At 35.8% G+C, this 12350-nt stretch overlaps 1 protein-coding gene across 1 annotated transcript; it reads left to right on the top strand.

Moving 5' to 3' along the window:
* The first annotated feature begins 611 nt into the window (after positions 1 to 611).
* Positions 612 to 12079, top strand: fdx1b (ferredoxin 1b). Its single transcript, XM_067408303.1, has 4 exons — positions 612 to 745; positions 7929 to 8056; positions 8675 to 8804; positions 11761 to 12079. Exons 1-4 carry the CDS (start codon positions 612 to 614, stop codon positions 11873 to 11875), a joined length of 507 nt encoding a protein of 168 aa, XP_067264404.1. The 3' UTR covers positions 11876 to 12079.
* The last annotated feature ends 271 nt before the right edge of the window (positions 12080 to 12350 follow it).

The raw sequence follows: 12350 nt of genomic DNA, 5'->3' as shown, positions 1-12350 counted from the left end.
GTGGTGGACAAAGTTTTCAGAAAAAAAATCGGTTGTTAAACACATTCAAACTGGCACTGATCCATGACGATTACGTATTTTCTTTTCTGATTTTTTTCTCTTCACTTAATTCATCAAGGTCAGATATGAAATCCCTGCGTGGGTTGCGTTGAAATGTTTGGTATACATAAAGGATGAAGAAAAAATGTGCAAAGAGTATATCAGGGCCTGAGCTCTGAGTCTGAACTCTGATCCATATTTTGATCTGATCTGAATATTATGATGTCATCTGATCTGTAGATTAACTTCTGAGTATGCACCCTGATCCAGTCACACAGGAAGAGAAACACATTCAATGGCAAGTCAAAATGTTAAAGTAAACTACAAAGATCTACAAAGTTTGTGCGTGTATTGTACTTGTTCCTGCCAAGTGGGTTTATTTTCAATAGCTTTTTATGATCTTTAAGACCAAGGCTTCTCTCTCTTCTTTTGTCTGTGTGTTTAACCTTGCCCACTTCAGGGTTGGCCTTCTCCATTGCAGCTTTGTCCTTGAAACAAAGAACATCCCAAAACTAGATGTAGAGCCTCCTCATTCATAGACCCAATAGACCCCGCTTGCACAGCAGAACAGCATGGCCTCTCGTACATGTGTGCAGGTCTTGGCCCGCTCCAGTTTAGCTCTTGTGAGCCACCCAGGATCCACAAAACCCCATCCAAGATTTCTTCACTCTGTTCCCAAACTGTGCAGTCAATCCCAACAAAACGGGTAAGGATCAACTGTAATTTGCTTGTTATTTCACATGCTTTGTGTTCTGTACAAGGAATGTGTATTTGAATTATTCTGATTATAAGACCTAATAATTTCTTGCTCACAAACATGCGCCTTTTCTATAGGTTAAATCTGTGATCTATGGGGCGGGGATATATATTATGGTTATTTGTCAGATTGAAAATAAAAATTAATACTTTAGATTTCTGATAGAATCTTCTCTCGCCCTTTGTAATCTTCAGCCTACTAACTATTTAAATAAACCTGAAAATAACAATTGTGTAATGAATTTAAAGGGAATTATAATCAGCTCATTATTTAATTGGCTTTGGAAACATTTAACCCATAGCATTTCTTTGGATGATTATTCATCACACTCATTATTTGTTTGGTTTTTATACATGACCTTAGATCATTGTATTCTTAGCTTTTATACCTTCAGTATACAGTAGAACCATTTTATGCTTGGCTTCTTCAGCATTGTGTGTTGAATGTCATATCCATTTTAGTTTATTTTCTTTTCATTAAAATCTTAAGTAAGTGAAAATGCCTACTCTTATCAACCCACCAGGGTAACACAAGGATCAGAAGTGCTTTTCTTGTCCACCTACACCAGATTGCTTGGAATGGCCTCCAGTCAAATGGCGTTTCTTATCACTTCTGCGCTCATGACACAAACTCATTCCCCCATCTGCCTCTGCATCTGTAATCCAAGAATAGATCTCTGCATGCCTTGATATATCAGACTGGATGACTGCTAATCACTTTCAGCTCAAGTTCAATGTGTTGTGAACATTGTGCATAGCAGTCCCCTGTCACCTTGTGGTGTGCATGCAGCATCATACAAAAATACAAGTACCATAATTAATTTAATTCTTGAACGAACCTGTTCTCTAACAAAGTAATCAGTATGTGATCTCAACATGCCGACCCCCTTGGGCTTTCGTCAGAGTACATACAATATTAATTGTATACATATAAAAATGATATATGAGGGACAGAAGTACTCTCCGTTCAATAGGCTCAGTCACTATTCATAGTTTTCAGTCACTTGACTGGCACGGAGACCTGGAGGGCAAAACATCCATAGAACTGCATTACAGACCTGTCAATTTTCCATCTCAAAAAGAAAAACCATATAAATAAAAAAAAATAATAATAATAATCTGGACAAAAGATTTTTTTTTATCAACGGGACATTCTAAAATGCCTAATTTGAAAAACACTGCCTTAATGTTCTAAAACGGCAATAAGATAAGAAAAAAGAAAAAATAGATTAAATTCAGTACACACCTTATTCATGATGCATACTGTACAGACGAGCAGATTAGCCCAGAATATGAAATTCTTCATAGTGGTTTTCTATGGAAAAACTCTTAACAAGAAACTGTGTATTGTGTTTATATTCCGGATTCATCAGCTTGCTTGTACTTAGTATGCCTCATCATCCATAAAATGTATATTGGATTTGATCTTTTAATATCACTGTCTTAATACATTAGTAGTAAAAACCTGATAAAAATGACTGGCGGGCAGTAAAGGAAAGCCTTGTTTTGCATTTCAGGTGGGATTTCCTATTAGGGTGTGACATAACTATGTTGTATACCTGAAGAAAATCTTCCAAAAAGAAAACATCAATTATGAAAATTAAATGTGACATTATTCAGATCAGTTCACATTTATTTGTATAGTGCTTTACAGAAATTGCTTCAAATATTACAATCAAGAAACCAATAGTAACTGTCAAGGGAAAAAAATCTGTGAAATCAGTAGTGAATCTCATCAGGGCGAGTCTGCCCAGCTTCTCATTTATAAAACTTGGCATAGATTTCATCCTAAAAGTGTACGTACGTGCAAAAGCTAGATTCTGCGTACGCATGAAAACCATACGTACACCAGAACCTGCGCACAAATCCCTTTATAAATCCCAGTCAGCGGAAGATTGTGCGTACGTGCATCTCCACCCTGTTCTCCCCCTGAAATCACCATGGAGCTTACGACGCCTAGTTTTACCATGCATAAACTCATCTGCATATCATTTCCATGCATGTTCCCATCCATGTGACACCATGGTTAACACCGTCAAAGGTACAAAGACATTGGAAAATATTATTATGGACTATAAATGCTGTTTGTGTAATACACTACACTGATTAAAATCATCCAATATCCTCTTTATGTTTTAGAATAAATATATCAAAATATCCATAAAATTGTATAAAATACTTCAGATAAAGTTTTTAGAATAGAGTTGATTCATTCATTTCCACTAGCCAAATACAATATACCAAATACAAACAATTCAAATCAAATTTATGCAGTTTTACTGATAAGGTGAACATATCATTTAGGATAGGCTATTTTTAGTGGAAGCAGATAGGCCTACTTATTTATTGCAGTGTAAATACAATTGTCTGTCTTGGCGCAACACTGCACTCTAAAAAATACTGGGTTAAAAACAACCCAAGCTGGGTTAAATATGGACAAACCCAGCAGGTTGGGTTAAAGGGTACCTATTATGCCCTCTTTCACAAGATGTAATATAAGTTTCTGGTCTGGTTAAGTTTCAGCTTAAAATACCCCACAAATTTGCCCCTATTTGGGGGTGAGCAAAAACATGCCTTTTACTATATTACTATATTGCTGGCTAAAAACATAAATCCAAAATTAGTTGAAAAAAATGGCTGGGTGAAAACAGCCCAATCCTTGGGTTTGTCCATATTTAACCCAGCATTTTTTAGAGTGTGTAGAATTTTAAAAAGGAAACGTGCAAATCTTACAGTTTTCCTCAAATTATATCCTTCAAATACACTGGTAATTGTTTGAAGATGCCTTCACAATCAACACCTCCGTGCAGCAGTAGTTGTACAGTAAGCTATTATCATTGGACCTATTTAAACTGGAAAACGGACCGTTCGAGTGTGCATCATTGATCGTCATTCTCACTAAAATATTTTATCATAACATCTGGAGTTTAGTATAAAGAGGAATTATTGTGCTCCTATCGCTCCTCGCTGTCATTAAAACAGCATGTTACAGAAAAAGTGATTGAAAGTAGCACATCTAGGCCTACTATCTAAATTCATATAATTTTTGTTTAACTTCTCCGTAATGACTGCGTAATGTAATTTCAGTGCTTATCGCCATTAGTGAAAGTGTAATATAAATGTAAATGTGTATATCAAAATGAATTATGTGAGTTTAAATCATTCTTTTATTTATTTAAACTGTTATTGTGAACATGCACTGATTATGACTCATAATAAGGATTTAAAGTAGTTTTCCTTCATCTACCGTCAGTCCCTCAGCTCACCAATGGTGTCGCCAAACTGCTCTGTCTCCAAAATGTTTGTATGCAAATGTTAGAGTTTGCGTGGAGGTGTGCAAATTTTCCCGTCAATTTTGTGTTTATAAATCACATCTTATGTGTCAGAAGTGGCAAAGTTTTATAAATGAGGCCCCTGGTCCCTCTTAAAGCTAGCCTCCAGAACCCTGGAAATTCTTTCCTACTTATTTCTTCGGCTCAGTTCCTTGCAGGCCACCAGTAACTATTAGAGTTCAGTGTAAAAGACATGGTCTTCATGTCAGGCTGGTCATTATCAGCACTATTTCTGGTTGCCTATATATTCTGTATTTCCACTTAAAGTATCATGCTTATCCAAGTGTATAAATTCTGTCATACCTGCAATTTATTGACAAAGAAATGTTACAATTACTGGTATGTCAGTGGACTTTCCAGCTATATTTTCACAAAGCCTCTTTTAGACTCACCTTCACTAGATCTCACTGGCTTTTACTCATAGAATACAGTTGTAATTCCACTGAATACTGCTGTTCTTATGCACTGTTCAGGTATGGAAGAGAGCAACAACTACGTTAAGTAATTGCGATATACTTGATGTGTGCTCTTTATTTTGAGCCCCTTTAAAATAATGTAAAATGTCAAAACAATGTGAACTGGCATGATATATCATATTTTTGTAGTTATTATGTTGTGGGCAATCCTCTGTTTTACCCTCTTCTAAGGTTTGTTTGGATATATGTGTCCTTCAATTTGAGTCGGAAATATCGTAACTTGATGATGAAAGGGTTGTGTCGATTTTAAACATTATATTGTATGCAGTTTTTAAAGGTGTGATGTACATAGAAGCTGATAGATAATTAAGTTATATAAATTAATCATTTTCATCATTTTTAATTCATATGTAGTTAATTGGGTTTGTTGTTCACAATTAATTTTGCTTTGTTTAGGCCAGGGGTGTCCAAACTCGGTCCTGGAGGGCCACTGTCTTGCAGAGTTTAGCTCTAATTTGCCATGACACAACTGCCTAGAAATTTCTGGCGTACAGTAGGACCATGATAGCTGGTTCAGGTGTGTTTAATTAGGGTTGGAGCTAAACTCTGCAGGACAGTGGCCCTCCACGAGCAGGATTGGACACCCATGGTTTAGGCTGAATGTGTCATAATAACGAATGCCTTACTTCAAAGGTTTTCAACCCTGCTCCTGGGGACCCTCTGTCCTGCTAAATGTATTTCCATCCTGCTTCAGCACTCCTGCCTTTGTATTTCAAGTGATCCTAAAGAGCTTAATTAATGCTTCAGGTGGAGGAGGGTTGAAGAACTCTGCCTTTACTTGAGCTGCATCCTACGAAGGATTGTTCTTGTTGCCTAGCAACTGTGACAACTGCCATTGAGCGACAGCAACGTTTGTACTACACTTTTTTAAAAGTTATATTAAACAGTCTGAAAACAAAAATGGTGCACAAACTGTCTAAATATGTTCACCATGGTCTATTTCTGTATATAATAAAGACAATTGCGCAGTGTGTATGATCAAAGACGCGATTTGAGAGCATCGTTGATACATCGCTGATGCCCTTGAAATATTTAGAATGCTAATGGTGCAGTAAGCAATTTCTGAGAAACACTGTTGATATTTAAAATTACCAAAACAAATACGCCCCAAAGGATCACCCTATCTTGATAGCTCCACCCCAAAATTCACAAGCACGATATGCAACACAAGTACCTCCCCCCCTAATGAGTGGATATGGCGTGTGTCCACCAAAGCATTTTTTTCCAGTGGCTAGCGTACTTTTAAAATTGTTTTCAATGGGAGCACCGTTATTTTTTTAAACGGCAGGAGTGTAACGAGGTGCTGAGTGTCTTTTTCACGCTCAAGCACTGAGCGCTCTGGGTTTTTTACCGGTTGCCTCAAGTTGAATAATGTTCAACTTTGTGTAAAATGCTGTGCTTATCACTGTCACTTTTTATCCAGCCATCCAATCAGAGTGGATACCGACCAACTATCACAACATTCTTGCTGTACAACGACATCAACAAGCAGAGAGCAGAACAAAATGAATGAGAAATTAATAACACACATGGCAAGAACTCTACATTGTGTGGACATTTTTAGTCTGAAACAAATTATCTGCATAATCAGTTACAAGTAACAGTGCTGTGGATATTCTTTATCATAGCAACAAAGTGTCTCAACTAAAAAAAATTGCTGCGCTAAGGAAGCGCTCTCAAGCACTCATATGTTCATAACTCGTGGTTTCTGCAAGCGACCATTCTCTCCTTCATATTCTTCTTTTTTCTCCTTTTTTTTTTGCTGCAGTCGGCATGCAGAAAACTTGGATCACAAGCTTATCATCATTTTAACAAATAGAAATCCGTTCTCACACGAGAACTCCTCTCTTACAATCTTACATTATTTACTGTATCAATTCTCTGGTGTATTTGGTTGTGAAACGTAGTTTGTAGACCATACAGAGTTGTCAGCGATTCTTCTTATTCAAATGTTGTGAAATGTGAGACCCCCCCCGTCACCAATCCGAGTAATGTGCACACAACAGCAACTAAATGGTAACCCAGACAGTCGTGTAGCGTTAGAACGGTGAGCCGCGGACTTAATGCAGTGTGTACCCGGCATTACTCAGACTACTTTCCCATGTTATACACCCTTTTTCCTCATACATATTTTACAAATAGTAAAGTATTTTTAAAGGCCCCAGTAACTTGCAACAACCTCCACTAATTAGTCCAGGCCATGTCAATTAGCATATCGTGTATAAATCCAAAACAAAACTCGAGTGTGATCAAGAAAGTTTGACCTAAAACAAAAAAGCTGTCAAACTACAGGGATGTAACAATGTGCTGTTCATGGATGGATGACAATGAAATGTGTGTGTACAAGTGTATAGTGCACAAGTCATTGATGAAAAGCCTGGAATAGGAATAGTCACATGGATAAACTCTTTACAGAGACTGAAATTGTGCCAGTCAGATTTTTGCTCTTTTAGTTGGACTAAAAGACTTAGGTAATGTGATTTGTAGCTCTGCGTGGTCCAGCATATAAACACATTAATCGGCCTCGCCATTGTGCGCCTGAGGTGACGTGTATTTAATGATTTAAATATTCAGTTAGGCATATTTGCTTGTATACTTGTACAGACAAATGAAGAATGTAGCTTGATTACGCAAAAACCCACTGTAGCTCAATTATGACTGCTCATGTAAACACAATGACAAAGAAAAATGCTCTAGTCAGTGTCATTTTTCTTGTGTTGTTCAGTTTTCTACTTGTAACAAATCCAAAAACACAAAACTTTCAACCGTAGTCTGTTTTTCTGGGCATTGCTATCCAAATGCAATGTTTAAAGACTGTGAAAGACCAGAAGATCATGCTTATTGTCATGTTTACTTTGATGTTCTCTGACAAATGTCTCTTTAAAGTAGGGTTTTTTTTTTGTGTCTGAGCTGATAGCTTTGTGAGCAGTGCCTCTGGGTTCTTTGCTGATCCCATTCCTCTCACTCCACCCTGTGTTTTTCTCTCTAAGCTCTACACTATCCAATAACACCATTTAAAGGCCAAAAATATAATTATAATTCATTAATGACTAATAGGTTCCCTCCCTTGCACATGAATAACAAAGACATATACAGTGATAATTGAGTTAAATTAGTGCAAAACACTGCACTCATTTACTCTCTTTAAAATTCACACATTCACCCTCTTTAAAATTCACAATCAAAAAAATATGCCTACTACACAACCTGACTCATCAACCCAACCCATTGTTGCAAATTCTATTCTCACTTACTAAGAAGGCTCTTTACCAAGAGGATAAATTCAATTAAATAAATTTGTGTGTATCTGTGTGCTTGTTCTCAGTTCCTCTGGCTCTAAAATGCTGGTGCACTTTGTAAATCAGTCGGGGGTGAAGAGCAGCGTGTTTGTCACGGAGGGAGAGACTCTTCTAGATGTTGTCATAAAGAAGAATCTTGACATCAGTGGCTTTGGTAATGAAACCTTCTTCTTTTTTTGTTATTTTGGCTCCATGTGATCATTCTAATTCCCATCTGTCTCATCCCATTCTCGCCAGCAAAATCCTGCAGGTAGAGATCTATGTGGATTTTTCAGTCCAATTCCAGTAAGATTATCTCTCGCTCTAGTGTCATAGGCTATTTTTTTTCCAATTTTCACACTGATGCTTCAGACCTCACTTTGTTGCATTTTTTTGCAGCATGCAAGAGCAAGGTGCTTTTCCTTGCTGACGCATACAACCGAAAAACATGGAGAATATCAAACCCTGTACCTGTAAACCATTAATTAATGTTGCACAATTTTGTTGCAAAGGGGAGGAAATGTTCCCTTTTTATGTTGATATTAGTTTTTGATTTAAGATTACTAGGGCACATGAATAATAAAAATAAAAAAAGATATGGATAAACAATTTATAATAAATACTACAGTATTCCATAAACATGACCTGATGCAAATGTGAAAATATAAAAGGCACTCTTCAGAAATTGTTCACAGATCTATAATAAAGGCCCCATTTATTTTGATGCTTTGAATGACATTTCTTAGCATTCTTACAAAAAATTACTAAAACTGTGGGTGTGTGTGTGTCTTAGGAGCGTGCGAGGGCACTCTGGCCTGTTCCACCTGTCACCTGATATTTGAGGAAAGCGTGTATGACAAACTGGAACCAATGGTGGACGAAGAGATTGACATGCTGGATTTGGCTTACGGACTCACCAAGACGTAAGACACCTGGATCTAAAGTGTCAAGAGTGTCTGATTGAGTCAGTAACGCTTTAAGCGCTTTAAGTGAGTCTGAATAATGGAAGAGGATTCAGCCAGTGCTAATCACATCAATGAATCTTAGACAATAAAGAAAAGGTTTTAAGTACGACAGGAAAAGAGCACTGCAAGATGTTAACAATGCACCAACAAGGTTTTTGAAAAGAATATGGTTGATTCATATAATCCAATTATATTATAAGGATTGATCTGCTTGAGCTAACTGAGCACCAGTACCCCTTATGAAAAATAAGTATACTTCAAGTTTATTTTATGAAGTAATGTTTAGGTATATTTTTAAGTATACTTTATGTAGTAAGTATACTAGTATCAATTTATTAGTAGTAAACTTGTAAGTGTACTATTTCAGCACTGCTTGGGACTAAATTGGCCCAATGTAGTATATAGAAAGTATTAAACTTTAAGTGCACAACTAGTTCACAAACTACGTTTCTCATTTGTACTGCATCGGTACTACAAGTAAACTTATAACTATACTAGTAGTTTACTATTTTAATACTAGTAGTAAATGTTTTTTAATATATGAAAATAAACTTTAATTGAACTCTTTCCATTTTAAAAACATTTTATTCTAGCTTAATGCATTTTTTATCAACACTTGAATGTGAGTACGTTTAATTTAAAAAGGCATCATTTTAAACAAAAAGCTAAGAAAATTGCATTTTTGTCAAAGTCTACGTCCGGATGGGATTCAGAACGATGATCTGGTAGCCTGAAAATTCTGTCAGTGGCAGGAAAGAATAAATTTGAAGTAAATTCCTATGTACACTACAAGTGGAGTAGCCTACACAAAAATTCAGATCATATCAGAACATATCAGTTTTATTTATGAATCAATATTTTCAAACATCTATGTAAAAAAATTTTAAAGGCCACTCAATCAAAAGATTGAAACAAAACTACAAGCTAGTATACTTAAAAATACTTAACTATACTTTTAAGTAGATCTTGATTAAAAGATTGAGTATAGGCCAAATATACTCAGTAGTAGACAATAACAAAGTACTTTTATTTTGTTACTGTAGGCTACTTAAGTCAATTTTTTTAAAGTATCTGTAATTTACTCGAGTATTTTTATTTTGAGCAACTTTTACTTTTCCTTCACTACATTCCAAAGTGTAATGAAGGCGGGACTCAGGTAGGGATCCAAATGCAAAGCTTTATTTACAGTGAGCGTTGTCATACAGGCAGGGTCAAACGGGAGCAAACGGGAACAACAAGGAACAGGCAGAATCGTAGTCAGGGTGCAGGCAATGGTCAGGACAGGCAGCGACGGGTCAACAAACAGGAGACAGGCAGGAACGGTAACACAGGACAGGCAGACAGGATATAACGCTTGGAAATGCAACACTTGGGAAAACAAGACCTAGCAGTGAGGTGATGTGTGTAAGAGTCTTTTATAGTCCTGGTAATGAGCTGCAGCTGGGTGTGGTGATTAGTGATTAGTGATTAGTGTGAAGTGTGTGCAGGTGAGTGGCAGAGAGGATGATGGGAGATGTAGTCCGGGAACTGACAGGAACAGACGGTGATCATGACACAAAGCATAAGGTCTTACTTTTTACTTCACTAAATTTTATAAAACATGTCATTACTCATTATTTTAAAATGAAAAAATTATCACATGATCAGAGATGCAAAAGTGGTGTGCGATTCATGCACAAACTGATTCTTTTCAATCATCCTGTTAAATCGATTCGAAAATCACATCAAACAATTAATACGCGAACTGGACTGATCGAATTGCATTTCTCGAGTCAACAATTCACTGAGTCAATGATCTCCTCATTGAAATGAAAATTAGCCAAGGGCTGGGGATCCTTTGAGTGCGTGCGTGACTGATGGCGAAAAGTAAGTAACTAATGTTGAATAAATCATATTTAGGCCACAACTGTCAGTTGTTTGTGAACTAAATCTATGATCTCTTTAAGAAATGCTCTAAAGGGTTAGTTCACCCAAAAATGAAATTTCTGTTAAGAAATAAGTACTCACCTTCATGTCGTCCCAAACCTGTAAGACCTTTGTTTGTCTTCACAACACAAATGAAGATATTATTGATGAAATCCGAGGGTATCTGATCCACACATGGGCAGCATTGCACCTTTTGAGGACCTGAAAAAGGTACTAAAGACTTTGTTAAAACCGTCGACGTATCTACAGTGATTATTTTGAATTATACTTAAGTGCAATTTTAAGTATATTTTAAGCATATTATAAGTAAAAAGTAGACAAAGTATACTTTATTATTAGTTTAAAAGAAGAATACTAATAGCACTTGAATAAACTTCTTTTTTTGTAAGGGATATGTGTTCATTGTGTTGCTAGCAGGTTATCTAATTCAGATGCATCCTACATATGTGTTTGATCAACAATATTCACAACATTAACAGAAAATTACAACTTATTTTTGCACAGACAGTGAAGCAAATGCTTTGAACAAATAAGCCTTATTCTGAATGCACTTTTGATGTAACAATGTTATGCAGTATCCTAAACAGTCTCTAAAATAACATAGCTACCTTCCAAAACATAACTGTCTAAATTACTTCAAGGGGTCTCCAGTATTCACAATAAGGACAGTTTTCATATGTTGCTTTTTTTTTTTTTTTTTTTTTTTTTTTTTTTTAATCTTTTGATTAAGCTTTTTAAAATTAAAATGTGTGTGAAAAATAATAACATTTATCTTTTTTTGTTTTTTTTCACACAATCACGGAACATATGAATGTATTATATCTAAAATGTTACTTTTATCATTTAAAATCACTTTTATTCATAATTTAGTTTCAATCAGAGTGATACGGCAAACTTCTACTTACACAAAAACTATACTGTAAAAATGAACTTTCTTTGTCCGTTCACTATGCTAATGATTTTTGCCGCTGTTCTGTCTTTGGCTCAGATCTCGTTTGGGCTGTCAGGTGACTGTGGAGCGTTGGATGGATGGAATGACTGTTCATGTTCCACAAGAGATCAAAGATCAACGAGGAAAACAAGAGGCAGTGAGCACCAAATGATACACAAGCACTCATGTAAATTACCATGTTAACTTAACACTTAATATATAGTCAGATCTAGTTTTTCTTTCTAAAACTGATTTTGTGTTGTTCTGTTTTATTGGCATATGAACATGTTATTTTACAATTCCACAAAATAATAAAATGAAAGTGACCAACCAGTATACGTCTGTATATCACACAAATGAATCTTAACAATGAATAGGAAGAATATTTTTTGCCTAAAGTGATGTTTTGATTTTAAAGCTTGATAGAAAAACATTTTAAAATCTATTACAATATTTTCATATGTTCATCAGTAGACTTACTGTGTTTTTTTGTAATTTTTTTTCACTGAATGGAGAATGCTTGTATGAGATAACTGTCCTTGACAGCACCCTGTGCCTGAACATTATCATGATTTGTTGTCAAGAGAAGGAAGGACTTAATGTAATTCTATATGTATTTTTAAAATGACTAGTATGGGGAAGATTCA

This window comes from Chanodichthys erythropterus, chromosome 13, assembly GCF_024489055.1.
Source record: "Chanodichthys erythropterus isolate Z2021 chromosome 13, ASM2448905v1, whole genome shotgun sequence".
NCBI lineage: Eukaryota > Metazoa > Chordata > Actinopteri > Cypriniformes > Xenocyprididae > Chanodichthys > Chanodichthys erythropterus.
The sequence above is the reverse complement of the archived record's forward strand: the minus strand, read 5'-3'. Positions and strand labels throughout refer to the sequence as shown.